The sequence below is a fragment of the Miniopterus natalensis genome, chromosome 3, assembly GCF_054644295.1.
Source record: "Miniopterus natalensis isolate mMinNat1 chromosome 3, mMinNat1.hap1, whole genome shotgun sequence".
In the NCBI taxonomy this organism is placed as follows: domain Eukaryota; kingdom Metazoa; phylum Chordata; class Mammalia; order Chiroptera; family Miniopteridae; genus Miniopterus; species Miniopterus natalensis.
In genome coordinates, this window is record NC_142083.1 from 61,580,867 (window position 1) to 61,605,438 (window position 24,572).

Consider the following 24,572-nt stretch of genomic DNA (forward strand, 5'->3'; position numbering starts at 1 on the left):
CCTCCCTAGAATTTGTCCTAAAAGGTCAGAGGGTGAGGAGGAGGTAAATACATTTGTGGAATAAATGGAATTTTATTTTTAATAATAAGTTCATGCATTCTGCCTTTGGAGAAGGAAAGGGATATTTAGGTATGGTGGGCACTGGGAAAGGGGTGAGGAGGAAGCACATCTATCTTGTGCCCTTGAAGTCACGTCATGTGGTTAATTGTCTACCCCTTATGAGTATTTATCACTTACCAGTAATGAGGCTGATTTTTTAAAATAAAACGCCAGTAAAAGTGCTGTGATTAAATTAAGGCATTTTACTCCACAGTCCATACTCTTCTCTGCACCACTGTCCAAAGACTTCATTTTACTAATATTTGGAATATATCTACATTTAAATTTTTGTCAAATTTTATCTAAATGAAATAGTTGTGAATAATTCTAATTTATTTTATATTTATTTTTCTTAGCCTGTCTTGATCCAACAGGGATATGTGTGTTTAGGTCATATTTCTTTCCTCTTCTTTTAGTCCTGATTTTCAATTTTTCCTGAATTATTGCATGCCAGTTTTTGTAAACCACTTTAAGTACTCTTATGGAAAGAGATGGGATGTAAGCCAGTTAAAATTAAATTGCCATTTTCAAGTAAAGAAAGAAAATTGTCTTTTTCAAGTAAGGCAAAATATCAGTGCTAGAAGTGAAAAGAAGGGTGCCTTTCACATGCCAGAAACTTCAGGCATGTGGGCAACATCTCCTGGGAGAAGGGTCAGTCTGTATTGCCCATTGAGGGGAAAGTTATTCTGTGAGACTCTCTAGTTAGAGAATTAGTAAAGGGGCAAGTCTCAGTTTTACTTTTAGAAGATCACAGGGTGCTGCCATAACACCAGGTATTCCCAGTTTATGCTTGTTATTTCAATGGCACACTGAGCTCAGTTTGGGGGATCATTTAATAGTTGTAATGCCCATTAAGAGAAATACCTAGCTTTGGACTGCAGCAAACAACGAAGGCAGTGGTTTTCAAGCAAGTGCATTTGAATCACCAGAAGTGCTTATTAAAACATAGCTGGGCCACACCCCCATAGTTTCTGAATCTGAGTGGGATCCCAGAATTTGCAATTCTAACAGCTCGCAAGTGATGATGCTGGTCTGAAACGACCCTTTGAGAACGACTGCCCTAAGTTATAAGGAAGCTCCTTGAGTGATTACCTTCAGTCTAGTTATTCCTCTCAACAGCTGGACCTTTAATCTGACAATTATACCAACAAACTTCCCTCTCCTGTAGGCATGAAAACGAATATTACGCTATGCAACCTGGTATAGCCCATCTCAACTCCCAGTAGCGGACAAATTTACCAGATGTGAATGAACAAGCAGTTTTAGAAACAATGAGGGACCAGCTAACGTTCCCTTTGAAACAGTTACTGTAAAGACAATATCAGCAAGTATCTAATTTGGATTTGCAATAGAAGAGACTATGAAAAGAAACTTTGAAGTGATTTCAAAGAAATCACAGGTGAAAGGAAAATGTGCCTAATTTGTTAATATACAGTGGGAGTGATTAACCAATTAGCTACAGCAAATCAGATTGGTATTTAAGAGTAAAGTTTACAAGTTACCTGGGCACTAAAGGGAAGTTAATGAGGGGAAAATATTGAAATAAAAGATTAGCCTGTAAGGATCAAATAGTATTGTAAGTACAGTGTAAAAAACAAACAAATACAGATTGTGTTACCACATGATTAAGTAAAGGGATGATTCTTGCTGAGGATGTGGGCCAGTTGCACTACATCTGAATTTATGTTACCACTGGGTTTCTTTGTGTCTAGGAAAGAATCAAGTGCCAGAAATGCAAAACATATTGCCAGGAGCTGAAGAAATAATGGAGTAGTCAAATCATTAAAATTTATTAAACAAAAGTAATTTTTCAAAAGTCACAGTGGGTGAAATAGAATATATAAATTATTTTTTAATTTCTAATAAGCATATTTTCCTCCTATTACTCTGACTTGAAAATACTGCTTTGTAGTGTTGAAATCTATGGACTCCTGTAAACACCAGGTCATTTTCTTGCCATTCCCCTAACTCTGTTCTGTGGTCTATAAAACTGTATTCTGGTTTTTGTTAGGCCATTAATACTTCTTTCAACATGTATGTTCTATGTGTATAATATTGTTCTTGGTGCTAAATATACTTTCTTTCCTCTGATATTCAGGATAATTCTTTCTCTAATTTGTGACTATTCGCTCATTTTCTTGAAGTTATGTGATTGTTACTCTTTTAAAATGAAAATACTCATAATGTATACTAATGAAGGTGACCACTGAATATAAAGCAACATTAGTAAAAAATAAGTGCTGAGAGCAACATCAAACACTGCCTGCTCCACCTATACCACCTTCAGAATCCACACACTCAGCCTCACCATTGGTCACTGAACCACATACCCAGTCCTGCCCCCTGGCATAGGGGAGACTCATCATCAACTGACCAGCAACCAAATACTTGTATGACCTGGCTTAAAAAAAGACGGCCAATCAATTTGAAGTAAGAGTCACAAAGGAAATTTCTGGTTGGTGATTGGGGACTGGAACTGAAAGATCTTACAGGGTTAAGGCTGAGGTTATTATGTATGAGGGGCATTATGAAGCTAAAACTAAGGAAAAGCCAGCCAGTAGAGAAAGAAGGGCACAGATGGGAGGGAGGCGGAGAGCAAATGAAAAGCCAGAGTCGCTAGCTCCTGGTGTTACCTCAGTCCCTACCATTTCTGAGACCTAGTTTTACTTTTGCTTGTGTTTGGGGGCATTTGTGAACTTCTAAGCCCACTTTGTTCCTGAAGTAACTTAGGACTTAACAGAAAACCATATTTAGACATGTCTTCATGAGTTAATTTCAAAGATAAAACTTTCTAAAAGTGTCTGTGGGGGGAGAGGAGTAGGTTGCCTACAAAAAGTGGGGGGAGGGTGGTGGCATCAAATCTCTTCTCTGCAATACTAAATACCAAAAAAGAAAAACAGTAAAACCGTGTATGCAGCATTTGGAAGAAAATAGAACTATTACCTAAGAATTCAGAAACCAGCCTAACTAGCATTTACCTGAAGTACTTATATCATTCAGAATTTTAATTATAGTTATCAACACAACCTTCTCTAGAAGACCAAATATGTTCATTCATTTAAAGAACATTAGTTCACAGGATTTGTATATGGGCCAGAAAATTATTCTTGGAAACTGGACAGTGGAAACAATACCCAAATGATACTGAGGCTACTTTCGTCAAGATTCAGTCGCTGCCCCTAACCATCAAGACCTTGCCTTAAAGTAAGGACCTTGCCATACCCTTGCCATAAAGTAAGAGTATGTGTGGCACTTGCTTCCTCACACTGCTCACCTCTGGAGCCTTGCTTGGGTGGATGTGATGGGGCAGAGGCTACGTCGCATGCCTATGCTGGATTCATAAAACACGAATTCCCCAAATCTATGGGGAGCATCTCAAAAGTGCTGGGCAACCAGGAACCATGACCTATTTCTACTTAAGTATTCCTGCTGCCCAAGCAATTGAATAGAAAGGCATTAAAGAAACAATTTGATCAATACAACTTTAAAACTTGAATAAATGGATAAATAATTGTGGTTAATCTGATCATTAATCTCAGTGTGAATGTCCAAGTAACTCAAAAATGAAAAGATGAAATTCTTAATAATTTTAATTTAAAATTGGAGGTTATCCCAACCCAATTTGGGAAACAATGTTTAGAAGGGAGGGAAAATGTAAAAGCTAAATGTCTTTTTTAAATATATCTTTTCTTGATTTCAGAGAGAGGAAAGGAGAGGGAGAGAGACAGAGAAACATCAATGATGAGAGAGTCATTGATCGGCTGCCTCCTGCACACCCCCGACTGGGGATCGAGCCCGCAACCCGGGCATGTGCCCTGACCGGGAACCAAACCCTGATCGCCTGGATCCCAGGTCGACGCTCAACCACTGAGCCACACCTGGCTGGGCTGTAAAAGCTAAATTTCTAATCTTATGTAGGCAATGTTAAGAGTTCCTATTTTACTTTTAATTCAGAAAAACAATATTTTAATTTAGTAATAACTCCAATGTTAAAAAGAAATAAAACTTCCCATCCAAATCACTAGCCAAAAATTAACAAGTAGGACTGCTTGAACAAAATATCAAAGAACAGGGAATGACAGAGGGAGAATTATCCACATGAAAAAGCCTGAAATGACAGTGATACCAAATGATGAGTGGATTAAACATGGAGCATCAAATAACCACTCAGACTGGAGTCAAGTAAAAGAAAACAAAAATCCTCCAATGATATGCCATTAACAAAAGACACACTTAAAGTGATCCAGAATGGATAAAACTAAAAGTACAACCACACTTGTACAGGCAAGTGCAAAGAAAGCAGCGATGGCAAACTTGTGTCAGACAAGGTATTCTGGATAAAAAGCATCAAACAGTGGAAAGGAAATGTCAGTCCTGATGCTCTCTTTAAATGTCAAATGATAGCATCAGATAAATGAAGCAAAATTATAAATACAAAAATTGACCAAAATCATGAAACCAGTGGCTGTATTTGGTGATGGGGCCTCTAAAGAACTAATTAAGATAAAATGAGATCATAAGAATGAGGGACTAACAGCAATATACAGGTCATATAGAAATACACACTGGAAACCTGTATGGTCATAACCAATGTCACAGCAATAAATTTAATAAAAAATAAAGAATGAGGGCCTAATCTGATAGGAATTTGCTCATATAATGAGAGTGATCAGATACCAAGAGTAGAAAGACTTGCTAAACTAACTGTGATGGTTACATTTATGTGTCAGCTTGACTGGGCTAAGGAATACCCCGAGAGCTGTAAACATTGTTTCTGGCTATATCTGGGAAGGAGCATCTGGAAGAAATTTGTCTCTGGAAGAAATTTGTCTGACACAAATTTGCCATCGCTGCTTTCTTTGCACTTGCCTGTACAAGTGTGGTTGTATTTTTAGTTTTATCCATTCTGGATCATTTTAAGTGTGTCTTTTGTTAATGGCATATCATTCACTCACCCAGGAGAGCCTGAGTGAAGATCTGCCCTCATCAGTGGGGGCAGGCATCATCCAATTCACTGAGGGCCCAAGTATAACAAAAGGGTAGAGGAAGGGTGAATTCTCTCTCTCTCCTTGATCTGGGCCAGCCATCTTCAGCCTTAAACTGGGAGTTACACCATGAGTTCTCAGGCTTTTGGACTCAGACTGAATTATACCACTGGCTTTCCTTATTCTCCAGCTTGCAGATAGCATATTGCAGCATATCTCACCCAGCCTTCATAAGGGCACGAGCCAGTTCCTATAATAAACTTCTTACCTGTCCTACTGGTTCTGTCTCTCTGGAGAACTCCAGTACACTTAAGATTCTTGCTAAAATTAGGCTAGGCAGGCTGAAGATGGAACAGCGGTCAATGTCAAGGCCTAGTCAAAAAAGAGGACTCCTAGGAGACCTGCCTAAAGTTTGGTCAAGGAGAGAGCCTCTGTCAAAATTTAACCTAGGCCTATGGAGAGGCTGCACCACAAGGAGAGGGAGGTGCCCGGCCCTCCCAGCTAAGGCAGAGACATGGGAGCGAAGAAGTCATTTTGGATGGTCTAGCTCCAGGAGACGCCACATAGAACAGGGGTAAATTATCCCTACTCAAACTGCAGTTTTGTGAGCAAATAAATGGTGGTGGTTTTAAAACATTGTTTTAAACATTAAGCAGCCCCTTCCCACCAACACACACACACACATCACATCTCTTCTTTCCCCCCCCTTTCCTCCTCCTCCTGCTTTCAATTCTTACTCAACTATTTTGGGAAAATTTCTCCTGCCCACATCCTGCTTCTCTTTCCACCTTTATGAACCCCGCCCCAACCCAACAGTCTCAACCAAGGTTGGTAAGTTGAGTTTAGTGGCATGAGGAAAAGGAAGACAGTTTGATAAAACTTAAATTTTAAAACAAGTGCCATGGGTTTCTAAAGCCCTTCCATCATCTCCACAACTTTCCATGTCCAACTGCACCCTCCTCTAATTCAACAAGCATAAGCATTTTAAAACTTTTTGATTACTGTTTCTGTAATCACCAGTGTGGTAACAATATTGCTGTCTCCTTACTCACCCACCTATCCCCTTTTTCTTTGTATTTGTACACGATCAACAATAGAGTAGTTTAAATAGGAGTATGAATCTAGCAGAGAATAACACTCAAATATATTAGCTCCATCATTAACTCATTGTGTATGAATCAGTAAATGTAACCAATTTTAATATTAGTCATGCAAGGAATCATGCATACCTTAGAAAGAAATATTTATTTACATTAGCAACAAACTACAAGGAAGAACGAGAGACAGAATTTAGGGCACGGTGACAGGTCAGAGGCTTCCAGTCAGACTAGCTGGGCATCTATGCTCAGCTGTCATTAGCGTGAATGGGCAAATTACCTAACCTCAGTGGGACTCAGCTTTTTGAGGATTTTTGGTTGTTTAGTTTGTTTTTTCCGTCTGTAATTGAGAATACCTATCTTACCTTGCCCGGGTTTAAGTAAACTACCTTTGTAGGTGTGTAGTAAACAGCAGCTACTAAAATAGAAATGAAGGTGTGTTTGAAGAATGGAAATGCCGAAATAATGCTTTGCAATTAATCTAAGGTATGCAAAAATACAATGAATTTTAGTGCAGATAATCTTCATAAGCCTAAAAAGGTGTACTGTCAAGTTCCTCATATTTACACGGCACACTAAAAAACGTGCCAATAATTCTGCCAGTTCCACCACTGTAACAATCCATTTTGCTAAGTTGAAAGCAAGCTGCTAGGCCCCGAAGCGGAGGGAGGTAAACCATAAAGGGTATTTTCTTGCCTGCTCCAACAACCAGCTGCCACCTACACAGAGCACCCGCGCGCAGAGCCCCGGTCCGCTGCGGACGGTAGCGGGCACCATGCAAACCCAGCGGGAGATGCTGTTTTAGCGACGGCGCATGCGCCCAAAACATCTGGTTTTGAGGACGCCAGGGAAAGAATTAGAAGTTTTCGAGGATCCTATCGCGAGAGGATAGAGCCAAATGCCACGTCAGAAACTAGTGGTCCCGGAGCCGAGCGACAGGCGCTAGAACAAACGGACAGTGAAAGGCCGGGGACGCGTAGGCGTGCCGGAGGGCAGGACTTCCGCCGGAAATGGGGTCGTCTGGGACATCGGAGAGCCGAGTTCCGGCGGCGTTCCCGGCGGGTTTCGCCTGAGCGGGCACGGGTGGACATGGCTTGCGCCGCGGCGCGGTCCCCGGCCGACCAGGACAGGTGGGTGCGGAGAAAGGGAGGCGCTTGCTGCGAGCCCGGGGGTGTTGCGCCGCTTTCCCAGCCCCGAGAAAGGCTCGCCGGTGAGGCTCTGAGCCTGTCTCCGGGCGTCCGTTTCTCCTGGAGGCCCCCAGCCCCGGGCTCTTCACAGGGTCCCTGAAATTCCGACTTCAGGTAGCGCGGCGATTACCTGCTTTACCTGACACAAAGGGCATCGGGTGCTGCGCGGACATGACGTGAAGTAACAGAATCACGAACTGAGAACTGGTTTTTGTGTGTTTTTTCTTCTATTGTGACTTTCGGGAAGGCTCGTTTGGTTTCTGTAAAGCTGTTCGTACCGCTCACGCCGTACTTTCTATATACGAGGTTAGGGCGCACCTCAGGAACTTTTGACAGGTAGCTGTATTTGAACAGTTACGACATAGTGTTTTTAAAAACATGTTTCCAAGCAAGTAATGTTTTTTCCATTTTAGGTAGAGTTGAAGTTCCTTTACAAGTAAGTAAAAGGGAGACAATATAAAGAAAAACATGCAAATTATAGGCTTAGGCGTACCGGCAGTCGCGATAATGAATGAAGTTTAGGAAACACCGCCCTCGTGATGCCCACTGTGCTTTTTCTGTGGCAGGTTTATTTGTATATACCCTGCTTATTTAAATAACAAGAAGACCATCGCGGAGGGCAGGAGAATCCCCATCAGTAAGGTGAGCCGGGCTGGGCCTTGGCCCTGGGGGCAGGTTTTACTGTTAGGGTCGTGAAGGCTGCTTTTGCTTCACTGCCTTTCGGGGCGGGGGTGGGGGCTGAGGGGGACAGGAGCCAAGCACTGGGTGCTTTCCTTAATGACGGGGAAACCAGAAAGGCACTAAGTCGTACCTGAAGGAATTTTTTTAAGTAATTCTTCATGAACCTGTGTTTGAAAGAGGAGGAGGGGGGAGGATTATAGGATTTGCACAGTTTCAGTTTAAACCAAGGTTATGACAATGTTCCCCTTAATAAAGGAAACCAAAAGTTATGTCACTTGAAAAGACTCGCTGAAAATTCAGACGCTTCGAGTTTTATAGTTTTATGTCAATTGCCTTTCCTTTCGGGGGATGGGTAAAGTTACTTTAGAAGTTACTTGGCATTAGGAAAGTGCCTAGTGCCAAGTGAAGGGTCTTTGTTGAGGCTTTTTATTTTCAGAATTGATGTCATACTTTATTTTTTAAGGATAGCATTTTGTAATCTAACAACAGATTTAAAGTAAGTTGGTATGAAGCATTGACTTTGTTATTTTTTTGTGTTATTTTACATCTCCCATGTTCTGCTTAAATGTGTAAAGGGAACTCTATTTTGCTGCCTCAGGATAAAAGACAAGACACCAAAGCACTGGTTTAAGAATAATGCCTGACTCAAGCCACTGTAATAGGCCTCTGGTAGCGAGCTCTCAGTTTGGAGAATGATTGTTTTTATTGATATATAGCATACATACAGAAACATAAATCTTAAGTGTCTTTCTTAATTTTCACAAAATAAGTACACATGGGCAACCAGCACCCTAATTTAAAAAGAAAACTTTACCAGTGCCCAGGAAGATTCCTTTATGTCCCTCCTCAGTCACTGTCCTCTCCACATATACTCACATACAAGGATAACCACCGCTGAATTCCATCACCATAGATTACTTTTGCTTGTTTTTGAATTTTATTTAAATGGCATTATACACTATGTACTTTTGCGTCTGTCTGATTTTCACCAAACTCTAAGCTTATGAGATTTATCCACATTTTTGAGTGAAGTTTAATTCTCATTGCTCTGTAATAGCATTTCGCAGCAGCAGCGCCATTGACATTTTGAGCCAGATAATTCTTTGTGGAGGCTGTCCCGTGCACTTTAGGTTGTTTAGCATCCCTGGCCTCTACCCACTAGATGCCAGTGCCTTATGCCACTGTAGTTGTGACAATCAAAAATGTCTCCAAGCATTGCCTAATGTTGGTTGGGGGGTAAAATTGCCTTGATGAAAGCCACTGCTATATAGTATTGTATTGAATGAATATACCACTGTCCAGTCTACTGTTGATGGATAACTGGGTTGTTTTCTAGTTTGGGGCTGTTGTAAATAGAGCTGTTGTGAACATTCTTGAGTTTGTCTTTAGCGCACACAGTTTTACATTTTTCTTGAATGTATACTTAGAAGTGCAATTGCAGGGCCGTAATGAATGCATGCTTGGCTTTAGCAGATACTACCAAACAATTTTCTAAACTGGTTGTATCTGTAATAGTATTCATTGAGCACCCCCGTGTTCCAAGTATCGTGCCAGATGCTGGGGAATATACTGGTGAACAAAATAGTCCTTACACTTGTGAAGTTTATGTTCTGTTGGAAAGGAGATGGACACGCAAATACGAATCTGTTATTCCTGGGAATTTTTAAATTTTAATTTTAAAAATTACAATGGACACAACTGTACCTAGTAGAAAAGGAAACCTAGGGTTTGTTACATATTTTGATCATAGTATTTGAAATGATTTACACAATAATATTGCAGTATCCACTTAAAGCTAAGCTGTTTAGTGTTTTTTTTAACTGCTCAGGCTGTTGAAAATCCTACAGCTACAGAGATTCAAGATGTGTGCTCAGCAGTTGGACTTAATGCATTTCTTGAGGTATGATGTGGTTCTTTCTTCACTGTTTTTCATACTCATCTCATTGATATAATAACTTTCTTAAAGCCTGTTTGTTTGTTTGTTTGTTTGTTTATGTTAGAAAAATAAAATGTACTCCAGAGAATGGAATCGTGATGCTCAGTACAGGGGCAGAGTCCGGGTCCAACTCAAACAGGAAGATGGCAGCCTCTGTCTTGTACAATTCCCATCACGTAAGGTTTTTTTAAATGAATGAATAAAGTTTGGGGATAGATTATTCCTCTACACTGCAAAAAAGGTTTTGAGCTTTTGAAAGGTAAAAATAATGTGCGTTCTACAGATTAATTTAGAGAAAGGACTACCACTGATGGGGGGGTAAACAGTGCTTCTAACTTCTTTAAAGTTAAGGGCCTATTTGATAATGTAATGAAACCTACTAGTGGTTTCTTCCAAAAATACTGTTTTGTGAACATTTTATAAATCTCTGGAAGTCCATCATTGCTCCCAGGTTAAAAATGTAAACCAGTGTCACCCCAATAAATTCAAAACTTAAATAAATAAATAAAACACGGGATAATGCTACAGTCTTTTCTAACAATGGTTAACAAAACTATACAGGTTTCAGGTGAACAATTCCACAACATATCTTCTGTACACTGTATTGTGTGTTCACCACCCCAAGTCAAATCTCTTTCTTTCACCATTTATCTCCTAGTGTTTTATTTCTTAAAAAACAACAATAACTAGCCCCAGCTGCTGTTGCTAAGTGGTTAGAGCATTGGCCCACGTACCAAAGGGTTTTGGGTTTGATTCCTGGTCAAGCACATACCAGAGTTTTAGGTTCGATCCCTAGCCCTGTTTGGGGCGCATGCGGGAGGCAGCTAATCACAGTGTCTCTCACATCAATGTTTCTCTCTCTTCTCACTCCCTCCCACTCTAGAAAAATGGAAAAAAATATCCTCAGGTGAAGATTAAAAAAAAAAAAACCCAACCCAAAGCAAAAAACAACAATAACTAAACAAAACTAGACATTGATATTTCAAAATATTAATTCTGAGTATTGGAAAGAGGAATATTTATTTACATTATTCTTTTCTGAATTTATTTTAAAAATATATATTTTAGGTTTTTTTTAATGAAGCTTTTTTTTTTTTTTTTTAAACACAGTTACCCCAAACTGACAACATGTTTTTAGTTGAATTAAAATAGGTTGGTTTCTGTATGCCAAACCTGTCAGGATTGGTAGATATTTCTAGAAACTTAAGATTCTGACTGAGGAGTGACAGATGAGTATATTACAGTGTTTTGTTTTGTTTTTTTCTATTTGACATCTTTCTATACTGTCTCTTAAAAGTCAAAAAACAAAAAAACAAAACCCCCACAAACTTGATTTAAAAATAATTATAGTTGAAAAGATGTTGCTTCCTGTTAGAAAATAGATACAAAGTAAAAAGAAAAGCTGAGGGCTTGCCTGTTGGGGTAAGGAAGGCAGTTACTGGAGCTGAGGAGGTGGTTGGTGCACAAAGCAGGGGTGCATGTATTCATAAACTATCTGACCACATGCATAACATCTTTTGTAGCTTAATGGCATTGGGTTTTTGTTATAGGACAGAGGCCCTGTGTTTCCATAGCTTAAAAGTTATGATGGTATGCTGTTTCCAATTTGTTTTGTTTAGAAAAGTTTTCCTTTCATCTTTGAGTCTATTATTAGGACCAAGACCCAAATTTTTGTTTCACTTAGTGTTTTTAATTTTTATTCTGTCATTTAAATATTTCAGCATTGTTCTCAGTACTTTTCTCCAGCAAAGGCTCCCACTTGAACCAGTCATTGTATTCGTAGTCATTTATTTTTTTTCTTTTTAAATCCTCCTTTTCTTGATGTGGTATGATGATTTCTTGAACTTTATGGTATTTGAGTTAATGAGCTTGACTGTCTTATCTCTGAGATTATACACTAAGCCTAACTTCCGGTTCCTAGGTAAGTCAGTAATGTTGTATGCAGCGGAAATGATTCCTAAACTAAAAACAAGGACACAAAAAACAGGAGGTGGTGACCCAAGTCTTCAGCAAGGAGAGGGGAGTAAAAAAGGGAAAGGAAAGAAGAAGAAGTGACCTGGCATGACAATCAAGTCTGTGATACTACTGTAAGAGACACGAATGGGGGTTTCTGATTTGTATCTGAGAGAAACCGAAGCTTTTTGTTCGTATCATTAAACTGAACTATGAACATTTGTGCCTCCCAGCTTCAGCATCAGAGTTGACAATGAAATAAATTTACATCAGAAGTTTGCATCTAGCTCTTATGTGGTATCAAAGAAAATTTTTTTGCCTTTCAGTGCAGAGTTTTTGTGGAAGAAAAGCTTATTTTTAAATGGACAATAGACTCTATCATAAGTTACTTGAAATCCTGTATCTGTCTTCTATGTAAACATGTTCAGATAAATGAGTTTAATAAGATTTGAAACACATATTGTTCACCTTTTAAGTTAATGAAATAAAATTTAAAACCGACTGTGTAGCTTTTGCTTATGAACTAATCAATGCCAGTGGACGAGATCATTAAAAATAATAAAATGGGTAATGGAAGTTTAGTATGAGCCTAAAACTAGAAGAAAGTGGTTAAATCCTCTTGGAGGTCTTTGAACAGCCAGTCTATATATCATATGGATCATATATATATATGATCATACCATATATATATATATATATATATTGATTTTTTTTTTAATATAGAGGAAGAGAGAGAGAAATAGCAATGTGAGAGAAACATCTATCAGCTGCCTCCCGTACACACCCCAACTGGAGATCTAACCCCTAACCTAGGTTGATCCTGCTACCTTTTGGTGCATGGGACAATACTCTTAACCAGTTCAACCACCTGGCCAGGGCTAGATCATATTCTTTTAATTAGTTATTGTAATTGAATTGTTCAATTACTAGTTTTTTTGACGTGGAAAGTGCTGGAGTTTAAGCTTTAGATTTGCTTATTTTGTAGGTATAAGAACATTGTTTTCATTGGAGTTCCAAAATTACCTATGCTTTAGCACCTTGAGGTACATCTTTTTCAATAAATTAAATTGGATTGGTGATTCTGACTATATTGCAAAGCACTGTTTCTGAAAGTGGTAATTTTTTGTAAAATTGAAGAGAATGCCTATCCAGCCATATGTTTTTGTCTACTGAGGATCTCTTGGGTAACCGCCTTCTCTGACTCCATATGCTTTTGGAAGGGCTGTTAGTCATGGGCCACATAATGTTTCAGTGATGGGCCACGTATACAACTGATATACAACTGTCGTCCCATAAGATGATAAATGGAGCTGAAAAATTCCTATTGCCTAGTGACATCATAGATGATGTAAATTTGAAGCACAAAGTATTATTTGTGTTTATGGTGATGCTGGTGTAAACAAACTTGTGCTACCACTCATATAAAAGTATTGCACATACAGTTATGTACAGTACATAATGCTTGATAACAAATGACTGTTACTGGTTTATGTATTTACTGAACTTTTTATTACTATTTTAGAATGTACTCTTTCTACTTATAAAGAAAACTTTGCTATAAAACCATATGCTGTGTTATACCAGCAGCAGCCTCAAACATCTTGTGCTTACTGTCTCGATTTCATCATTTTCTCTTGTACTTGATTTCATTCATCTCGTGTTGTCTTATACATTTAGTGTAGCCTAGATGTGCAGTGTTTATAAAATCTACAGTAGTGTACAGTTCTGTCCTAGGCCTTCATGTTCACTCACCACTTACTGACTCACCAGAGCAATTTTCAGTCCTCCAAGCTCCATCATGGTAAGTGCCCTATACAGGTGTACCATTTTTTAATCTTTTATACCATATTTTTACTATGCCTCTTCTGTGTTTAGGTGTGCTTAGGTACACAGATACTTACCATTGTGTTAGAGTTGCCTACAGTGTTCAGTACAGTAGCATACTGTACAGGTTTGTAGCCTAGGAACAATAGACTATACCATGTAGCCTAGGTGTGTAGTCTTATTGTTGAGACCTGTGGCATGTGTCCATCTTTACCTGCAAGGCAGGCTGGGGAAGTGGATATATAGTTTTTTCAGTCCTGATAGTAGAGGCAGCCAAGAAGAAGGTAGTTGAGAATGGATATTGGGGCAGCTAACTTAAAAGATTTGCCACAGAAAGATGATTGGAGTTTAAAATTGTTTTAGTTCTGGGGCAGAGCGGATTGTCAGGTTTCAGAACTATTGCTGTAACACTGTATTGCTTTCTTCATATTGTTGCAGTCAATGCATAATTGAACTTTCCTTTGCCAATCAAGGGAAAAATGGAATCTTCTCTAATGAGCAAGATTGAGCATTTATTCATATGTTGAAATACCACTTGTATTCACTTCACTGAATTACGTTCACGTCCTTTGCCCACTTTTTAAGGACTTTATTGTTATCAATATTATACCTGTACAGAATCTGAAGAGCCAGCTAGTTTTAATAGTTTCAATTTTAGGCATTACCTTCCATCTTAGAATAGAAGGATTTAGTTTACCTTCCTTTACCCCACCGCATGCATGCCTGCTTCCCATCGTCCCTCAATTTTAATCACTGTTCACAGTTTACATTACCGTGTATTCCATCTGTAGCTGAGCCATGGAGTAAGGTACTCAAAAGTGTGGTCAGGAGTCCAGCAACACTGGCCTCTGGGAGCTGTGAAAAATGTGGACTCTGCCCCAGCCCAGAATTCAAACACATTTTAACAAGATCCCCAAGTTTTGTTTTATTTCCAAATGACTTATTTCTCAAAGTAATTTACTATATAGAAAAAATGGAAATTTAGATATAGAAAGCCAGCGCCTAGTTTTTATCACTATCCCCACAAACTCATACATACACTAAGCTGCTATAAATTTATATTTATGTACTTAGCACACATTAAAGTTTAAGAAACTGAAGTCTGCTATGGGTATTCTAGGCTCATGTTTTCCTTGGAACTGTTCTTTTTTTTCTTTTATTCGCTTAGTTTTCTGAGTATTACTTAACTACAAATTATCAGTTGTTAAAATGTCCTTTCAAAAAGTTTGTTCACATCAGGTAATTTGTTAATCTCATTGTAAATAAATCTCTTTTGGAGCCTTTTCCTGGCTCTAATCTGCTGGTCACGCGATAGGCCTAGTGCATAGCCTCAGTTTCCCTTCACCATCACTCGGAGTGGGATGCCATTGCTTTGCTGTTTTGGATATCCTGTATTAGTGTGTCCTGGTATTCCTCTTTCTTGGGTTCTTTTGTGCAACCCATCTTCAGGACCTTCCTGGAAAAAATGCAAGGGAGGTGAATGTTCTTAGGCCTTGCATGTCTGAAAGTGTCATCATTCTATCCTCCCACTGTTCAGCCAGTTATAGAATTGGCCTTGGAAATCATCTTATTTCAGAAGTTCAAGGGCATTACTTCATGGTCTGCTGACTTATGCTGTAGTTGAAGGGAAATCCAAGCCATTCTAGTTCATGGTCTCTGTGACCCACATTAATCTTGTTGAAACCTGCCACACAGTGTTCTGAGGTATCACAATAGTGTGCTTCATGTGGGTTGTCTTTGTCCTTTGTGCTGGTACTTAATGGGCCCTTTCAATCTGGAAACTTGTGTTAAGTTCTGGGAAGTTTTCTTGAAATTTCATTGATGATTTTCTTCCCTTTCTGATCTTTGTTGAACTCCTGATTTGAATATTGGATGTGATGGACTAGTCCTCAAATTTTGTCTTTTCCTTCTTATTTTCATTTCTTTGCCTTCATGTTCTATTTCTTAGAATTCTTCAGCTTTATCTTTCAACCTTTCTGTTGAATTTTTCATTTTTCTTGTAATTTCAACTTGTCTAAGCTCTCTTGTCATCTGAATGTTTCCCTTTTTTAGCATTTTATAATTTCATATTTCTCAGATTATGATTTATATTTTCTAATTTTTTTCGTGTTTATTTTGATCCCTGTCATGTTAAGTGGCTTTCCTTAGATTGGTGGTTTTTTTCAGAGTGAAAGATCAAAAAGCTGATGGGAAGTTCTGAGCACACAAAAAGGGTTTGCACACTAAGTTTCACTGAAGGGGTATCAGGCTGAGATGTTTTCTGGGAAATTTTCAAGAGCAGAGGTGTTTTTCTCTTAATCTGATCTGCTTCCCCCGAGAGAATAAGGGTCTGGGAGCCTAGTGGGAGAAGGCAGGGTGGGAAAATGGGTCTTGGCTTCTAGTCACCCAAACCTGTTTTTAACACGACTTCCATCCTCAGCTCTGCCTGTGTTCCCCCACTCCAAAGATCCTCTTCCTGTGTGCAAAACATAAACCTCGTCTTGTGCTCGAATAGGGGCAGGGTAGTTTTTTACCAGCCCTCCTTATTTTAGTTTCCTCCCAACACTGATTGCTCTTTACAGTTATTTTGATATTGGGTGTGACTTTATAATGAAATTTCTATATCCAGACAGACTAGGTAAAGCCTGCAGAATAATGCCCCCCCCCCGCCCCGCCCAACCTGTGATGATGTTACTTCACGTGGCAAGAGGCTTTGCAGATGTGATTAAGGACCTTGAGCTAGAGAGTACAGGCTTATCTCAGAGATAACTGTGGGCTCAGTTCCAGACCATAATAAAGCGAGTATGGCAATAAATCAAATTGTAATCTTTTTGCTGGTGGAGGTTCTTGCCTTCAATTTGTAAAGAACACACCTGTGAAGCGCAATAAAGCAAAGTGCAATAAAACAAGGTCTGCCTGTATCTTGGATTATCCAGGTGGGCTCAATGTAATCACAGGGGTCCTTACAAAAGGGAAGCAGAGCAAGAGGGACCAAGCTCAGGAGTGGAATGCAGCCAGTCTTAAAGCTGAAAGAAGCAAGGAAATGGGTTCTCCAGTGTCCAGAGGAATGCAGCCCTGCCAACCCGTTTCAGATACCTGACTTCCAGAACTGTAAGCTAATGAATTTGTGTTGTTTTAAGCCAATATATTTGTAGTAATATGTTACAGCAATAATAGGAATTGAACACAGCAGGTGAACAATCTAGCTAAGACAAACTCTCCAGACCTTGGGATTCTTGGCCTCTACTTAATGGTTGGAAACCCTGGCTACATATCAGAATCACCTGAAGACTTTCTGAAGCATGCTGGCACCTGGGTACCACAGTGGGCTGTCAGGATTTCTGATAGTGGAGTCCCATACTAGTATTTTTAGAAAGCTCCCTTAGTGATTGTAGTGTGCTGCCAGGTCTGAACACCTCTGTATGCAAAGTGTAAAGATAGCATTTACCTAACACAGTGGTTTCACCTTAAAGTGTTCCTGGACCATCAACATCACCTGCAAACTTGTAGATTTAAACTTTTCAGCCCTGAGACCTACTGAGTTAGAAACTTTGGGGATGGCACCAGCCATCTGTGTTTTAACAACCTACCCCCCCACCCCAAGAAATCACACTAAAGCTTGAGAACCACTAAGCAAAGAACCTTCTTATTGCCCTTAATCTCTGAGGTGTGTATCATAGAGATGTTCTAAGATTGTGGTAAGGAGCTAGAAAAACTTTTAATTAAGGTCATTCTCAAATATATTAACTTTGCAGCCATACTATATAGAACTGTAATATTTGATGGCTAAGGATTTGAATTGTATGTTAGTCTAAACACATTCAGACTGTCTGTAGATAGATATGTAAAGGCAGATATAGGAGACAAAGCTAACACACACCCTCCAGCAGTAGGTATTTTTAATAAAATCCTCAAGTTCTTGGTCTCAAAGAACAATTTGGAGGCATGTAGAAGTGTTTACTACATCAAAATATAAATACACCAACTTACATCACATGAGGTGTATGTAACACAATACATGAGTAGAAAGCAGTGGTTTAGACTTCCTTTAAATCTAGTACAAATTATTGATAGAAACTTTTTTGGTTGGTATGTTTTCTTTAGGGAAAGTCTTAATTCTGATGGGTAGTAATCATTAGAGGAAAACTACATGCCAGGTAAGAAATGGGTTACTAAAAAGCAGTGTTTAAGATTCATTTGTCTGTATTCAGATTTTGCCTATATTTGTCTAATTTTTTTAAGCCCCACAAAGTAAATGAAATGTAACAGTTCAGTGAGATAATGGAATTTTATTTACATCCATTTCCATTCAATATATCACATCTTCAGGACAGGCGGTAACTTATTTAAAGGCTATGCTCATTTTCTTCAGGCTGTGGGCAGAAAACTCCGGAGGAGCAGTAAATGTTGATTTGAAACCTTTCAAGTAGAGAAAGAACTGCTGTAGGGATTCTGTAACTTTATGTATCCCCCAAAATACCATTCACGTACAAATAAATGCTTGTCTTCTAGCTAGACACAGGCTCAACTAGTTTTTCAAATACTCTAGCATGGCAATATATTACTTAGAAGATCGAAGCCAAGACAGAATTGTTCAACTCATAACTTCTCCTGTCTTTAACATGTACACTTCGACTGCCAAAAACAGTAACAAATTTCTTCCAGAAAGCACTGTAGGAGAAAGTTATCAAGACAAAAAATTTGCATTCAGAATGTATTTTCTTACTATAGTAGTTTTTAAACTGATACTAGCTTGTAAGTAGTTATAAGCAACAGTAACTTTATGCCTCCCATCTTGCCTGAAAATACATTCTATGTACTAACAATGTGATTACATATTCTATATGCTAGAGATTGCTAATTTTCGTTCTTTTGCCACCAAGAAAAAAAATACGTTATTTATGGGGAAAGAGATTTAAATACTTCTACAGGTAATTTTTTTAAAATCTAAGGCTTGATTTTCTCCAAATAATAGTTGTTTACTTTCTAAAAGTTTTTTAAGGTAACTTTAATAAGGTGCCTATGATTACCACTATTTTTCCCAGAAAAAAATAAATGCCCTGACCCATATATAGTATTTGAGTGATTTTTCATCCTGTATTTTTTATACCTTTAATATTTTTTAACATCATGAGACATCATTATGATCTTATCTAATTGTTACTGAAAGGAGAACTAATCTTTATTTGCCTTAAAACATATTTTACAGGCTGGATATTTAATATTGGTAGTTTTATTATACTCTTTAGTCAGTTTAGTCTAATTCAGAAGGATCTCAGCAGTGTGGCTGGTGTAGAGCTCAGCCTCTCTAGTCCCGACAAGCTGTCACAGTCCCTGTAAGCTACTTGGCTGATCAAACTGGAGACACTGATTTTAACTTTTTGTTCTATATTTAAACTATGTAGTTATATGCAGTTTATCAAAACAAAGCATAAAGATGACGACATTTAAACAGATTACAGAAGACTCTGACTTGCAAACTAGGGAGGCCTCGTGAGTTTGACCTTCAAGGCCAGAGAAAGAAGGTGAAGGCAGTTAGACTTAACCACTGCCAACTAGATTATAGGTTATACCAAACTTCCTCTCAGTCTCCCAGAACTGCTCTTAGAGCCTGGTGTCATCATTAGCATGTATTGTCAGCTAATGATAAAAACAAGAACATACATGTAATTAGAGGTGGGAAAGTCTCTGGAGGGTCCTTAAAATTGGTTTAAAAAATGACTAGGAAAGAAGCAACGTGTTAGCACTGAAGGTGAAACCTGGGATGATATCCATCTTAGCAACTCAAAAACAGATCTAAAGCTTATAAGCAGATTATCAAAAGGCCACAGGACAGTATCACTAATTGTACAGGGAGCTGGGAACTGTAGATCACTGGTGTATACATTTCCCCATTCAGCAGCACAGTGACTGCTTCACAAGCTGTTCCAGTATCCAGTGTTAGGAAAACAACCAGGCCAACCTCCATTCAACCTCATTTATCACTTAACTGTTCATCTGAGTTATTTCTCATCCATATCAATTCTCTGAAGTGTCCTTCAGCAGATCACACCAGCACAATGGAACCTTCAGCTTTTGGCGGGTGCTCTCCATGAGCGTTACGCATGTTATAATGAGTACATTTCCTTACATATGCACAAATACATTAAAAACATTTAATACAAAATTTTACATTACATGAAGAAGAACCTTAAAGAGTACAGAGAAAATGCATGCAGAGACAGCCCACTGAAGTACAAAGCCAGCGGGATATATAATTTTTAAGTTTATATTTCCTGCAGAATGGTAACACATATCTTTTCCTACCCAGAGGCAAAATATATTTTCCAAAAATTTGGATACTGCCCATTGTATTACATTTAAATTAAAATGCTCCCTATGTATACAGACCGTAAAAGTAAGCAGAAAATACTTACACACATTCCATTTTTTAATATATCAAAAATGTTTCCAAGGCAACATTAAAATGATTATACCACAGTCCCTAACACGACATCAAGCTCTAACAGGAAGGTACGGAGAGGGCAGGAGGGGTCATCCCGTCGGTTTAGGAGCCCTTCTTTTCATCACCCAGCAAATTCACGGCAGCTTTCTTGGCTGTTGGGAGGAAAGGACATCATATCAAAGCTCTTTGCAATACAGGCTCTGCGTAATGTAGATACTGGGTAACAGCTGGGATGACTCATGTTCAGATGAGAACACACTGAGGTTTGTGGTCAGGGCTAAGAAAGTTTCCAGGAAATGGACAAGAAACTACTTCACAGCATAAATCCTGAGTACCTGAGCAAAGTTCTTGAGGGGCTCTAGCCTGGCCCCCTGGAAGTGAAGCATCGCCCAAGCCCTCTGTCCTGTAAGCATCACAAGAGGCAGAGATTCCCTGGGCGTGTGGTGTTCCTCTCTACAATCAAGAAATTCTCATTGGTGTACAATTTCACTATGTCTCAGTGTGAGGACAACTAGGTCATCCACCTATTCTGTGGTGACAAGTCAGAGAAAAGGCATCATTTCCAGAACCCAGAAATGATGGCATGTTTATACACATTTATATTCTCTCATTGTGCCACCATTTCCTCCTATGATGGGAAGGATGTGCTGTAAGTAACTTTGAGTTGGTGGCAAGATACTACATTCATCAAGAAAGTAATCGTGCCCTGGCCGACGTGGCTCAGTTGGGGCATCGTCCTGTACATTGAAAGGTCATAGGTTCAATTCAGGGCACACACCAAGGTTGCAGGCTTGATTCCCGATCTGGGTGCATACGGGAGGCAACTGATCGATGTTTCTCTCTCTCTCTCCCCCCTCCTCTCTCTAAAATCAGTAGAAACATATCCTCAGGTAAGGATAAAAAAAGTAAAAGCATCTATCTATGGGAGATTAAGCCTTCCTAATTACCAAGTAGCTTGGAATGTGCTGTAAGAACTAGTGGTGTGTGAGACGGAGGAGGGAAGGCGCTTTCTGGAAGCCTGCAGGGCCTCCTGTGAGATTCTACAACTGCAGCGGTCGTTGATAGAGCCTGAGTCCAGTGAGAAGAGCGGAGTCCCTTCTCCTTCACCACCTGGCAGCTGCTCTCCATTCAATTAAAATTGTTGAACAAAGTTAAGACATTGTAGCCTCTCTCCAACTAGCCCTTTGTAAAAATTTACTTCCTGGAGAATCCAGAAGCTTTGAGAAAAGTCTACTATGTATCAGCATGGAGGTTCCTCCTAACTTATTTTCATTCTCCCTCCCCTGTTAGGATTAAAATTGGATTTTGGAGTACTGCTACCTAAGAGAACCAGGAGGGTAAGGAAGGAGGGCAAACTAGACAGAAATGACATCACCAGAGGCTGGTGGGTAGGCTAAAAATGAGGAGGAACAGGAAGGAAAGTTCATAAAAAGCAACTGATGATTCCAAAGTGCGAGTATGTGAAAGTTAAATGTTACAGTTAAAATTCCAGAATAATGTACTGAAGTAGATGGGCGCTCTGGGTACAGAAATAGTAGTTCAGAGAGTGGAAATGAGGGCACATCGCGCCAGGACGTCAGTGCTGCTGAGAGCTGTCTTGGTGGGGACCTTACCCGCCCCAGTGGTCAGGTCATGCTCATCTCCCACCCTAATTATCACAGAGCTCTAACAACAACATTCCCTAATTCCATGTCCACTTCCCACTTTTCTCCAATTTCTGAAAACCTTCACTGTGCCCTCTGCGACGTAAGACCCATCAACAGCAAAATCTCTATTGTCATCCATTTCTCCAAATATTTCCCTGACCTTCTTGCTTTTACAGAACCATGGCTGTCCCCTGAGGATGCTGCTTTCTCATATGGTGGCTGTTCTGATTTTTTTCCTTCCATGACCCTTGTACCACTGGGTCTGGAGGTCTGGTGAATGTTACCTTGTTCTTTATGGCCACGTTCTGAAGCTCATGTCATCAGATTGTATCTTCCACTAGCATTTCTTTTTCCAGTCATTTCTGACCCTTGGGCTATGCTGCCTTATTTAAGATTCTTGCTCTAAAGTTATCACTCTCTAATACCACTCCTATTTTAATTATTGGTGATTTCAATATCCATATAGATATACATGATCTTCCAATATCCTGACCTCTTAGTCCCCCCTGCCCCCAGTAACCTTTATATTCCTTCCTACCCACTCTGCCTACCAAAGGCACTCACTCATGACCCTTGTGACGACCGATAACCGTGGCCCCTCGATAACCTCAGTCAACCATCACCTCCACTATCACCTCCTACCTTTGCAGCTCACTCCTTCTGTTATCCTGATTCAGTTCTTCCTCCACCACCTGGTTTTATCAGCCACTAATCTTACCGCCTTTGCCACTGGTCCTCACTTCACTCCTCACCCAGCTTAAATTCCATCGTCAAACACTAACCACTCCTTAGTCCCACTCTCACTTCATATTTCTTACTTAACAAAATTAACCTTGACACATCTCTCCGCCTGTTCTGAATGTGGCTTGGAGGAAAACACAGACGCACCAGTCACTCACTAAGTCCATGGACACAAATCTCAAATGAGCCTTTAATATTGCCTGGCAATCACATGACACTGTCTGGGGCCACGCCCACTCCCACCATCTCAAAACAGCCAGAAAATTACAGCCGCACTCACGGGTTTGCGCACCATCTACAGCTCCCTGCACACTACAGTGGGAGAGGTGAGTACCTGCAACACACACCCAACGGCCAGCAAAAACTAAAGTAGCTGGCCCTTTACTGACGCTGGTCCTAGACAACTGTGTCATACTCCTCTTTCCCTCCCTTCCCTGTCCTCTCTCACTTGACCTTTCCTCCCCATATCACTGAGAAACTTGCAGCAATCAAAAAATTGCTTCAAGCCCTAGCCGGTCTGGCTCAGTGGTTAGAGTGTCGGCCCATGGACTGAAGGGTCCTGGGTTCGATTCCAGCCAAGGGCACGCACCTTGGTTGCAGGCTCGGCCCCTGGCAGGGTGTGTGTGGGAGGCAACCAATCAATGTGTTTCTCTCACATCGCTGTTTCTCCCTCACCCTCTCTCCCTCCCACTCTCTCTGAAAAAGCAATGGGAAAAAAATATTCTCGGATGAGTATTAAAAAAAAAAATTACTTTGATAAGCTCCCACCATCACATATACTCACCTACCCATAGTCATTTCACCCATAAACCCTGACTCCCCTCCTGTTACTATAAACTGCTCCTGCTCCTATGACCAGCCCCCGTCTGTACACTGGATCCTGTCCCCTCCGGTCTAGTCAAGGACAGACCACCAGCAATTCGCCCTCACGTATCATCCTCTTGCTCTTTACTGGATCATGCCCATTAATTTTCAGGCATGTTTTGTTTCTTCTACCTTAAGGAAAAGAAAAAAAAATCCTCAGGACCCTAGTTCCTTGTTCCAGTGATAGCCCAATTCTTCTCCTCCTTTGCAGGAAATTTCTCAGAAACAGTTGTCTACATTCTCTCATGCTTTCCCTCCCACTTCTTTCAAATCCATTCCAATCTGGATTTTGCGCCCACCACTCCCCCGATCTGTTTTGCCAAGATCACCGGTGCCTTCCCCACTGCTAAGTCCAATGCTCGGTTCCCAGTCCTTGTCTGACTGGACCTGTCGGCAGCATGTGACACGATGGGTCGCGCCCTCCTCTCTGAAACGGCCTCTTCCTGTGGCGCCAGAGGGACCGGTCTCCTGGTCCTCTTGCTGTCTCGATGGCCACCCCTCATCAGTCTGCTCTGCTGGCTGCTTCTCATCGTCTCAGCCTCTCAACGTTGGGGCCTGAGTCCTCAGACCTCTTCTTTCCCAAGCACATTCACCCCCTTCGGTGATCTCAGTCAGCCTCACGCTTGCTATGTGTCTACGTGCTGGTGACCCACATTCATACCCTCAGCCCAGGCCTGTCTCCTGAGCTCCTGGTGTCTGCATCCAACTGGCTGCTGGACTCCTCCACGTAGGTGCCTAACAGACACCTCAAAGTATGTCCAGAGCTGAAGTCCTTATTTTTCCTTCTCAGCCTGTTGCACCCGGTCCTTCCCCAGCTCAGCGGCAATGATATCCTTCCTGTGTTCCTGCTAAACATCAGCAGGGCCTCGCCCCCGACTCCTCCCCATGCTCCACGGGCAGGTCCTATTGGTTCTACATTCACCATCTATCAGGAACCCAGTGACTTCTTCCCTCCTGCTGCCGTTGTGAACCAAGCCACCACCATCATCTCCAGCCAGGTCAGCACAATGACCTTTTAACTGGCCTCCTGATTTCCTCCCTCTCTCCTCAGTCTAATCTTAATACAGTGGCCAAAGTGATCCTGTGAAAACACAGGATGGATCATGTTGCTCCTCCGCTCAAAATCCTCCAACAG

At 40.4% G+C, this 24,572-nt stretch overlaps 2 protein-coding genes across 2 annotated transcripts in view; one reads left to right on the forward strand and one right to left on the reverse strand.

Annotated features, from left to right (window-relative positions):
• The first annotated feature begins 7,246 nt into the window (after nt 1-7,246).
• Nucleotides 7,247-13,535, forward strand: SRP19 (signal recognition particle 19). The gene is made up of 5 exons (XM_016224946.2): nt 7,247-7,311; nt 7,935-8,010; nt 9,878-9,949; nt 10,050-10,161; nt 11,907-13,535. Exons 1-5 carry the CDS (start codon nt 7,271-7,273, stop codon nt 12,038-12,040), a joined length of 435 nt encoding a protein of 144 aa, XP_016080432.1. The 5' UTR covers nt 7,247-7,270; the 3' UTR covers nt 12,041-13,535.
• A 4,480-nt stretch (nt 13,536-18,015) lies between these two features.
• REEP5 (receptor accessory protein 5) overlaps nt 18,016-24,572 on the reverse strand; it is a 33,980-nt gene continuing 27,423 nt past the window's right edge. Inside the window, exon 5 of the mRNA XM_087815492.1 lies at nt 18,016-20,338. Coding sequence (XP_087671618.1) covers nt 20,289-20,338 — 50 coding nt within the window. The 3' untranslated portion in view covers nt 18,016-20,288. The remainder of the gene's footprint in view (nt 20,339-24,572) is intronic.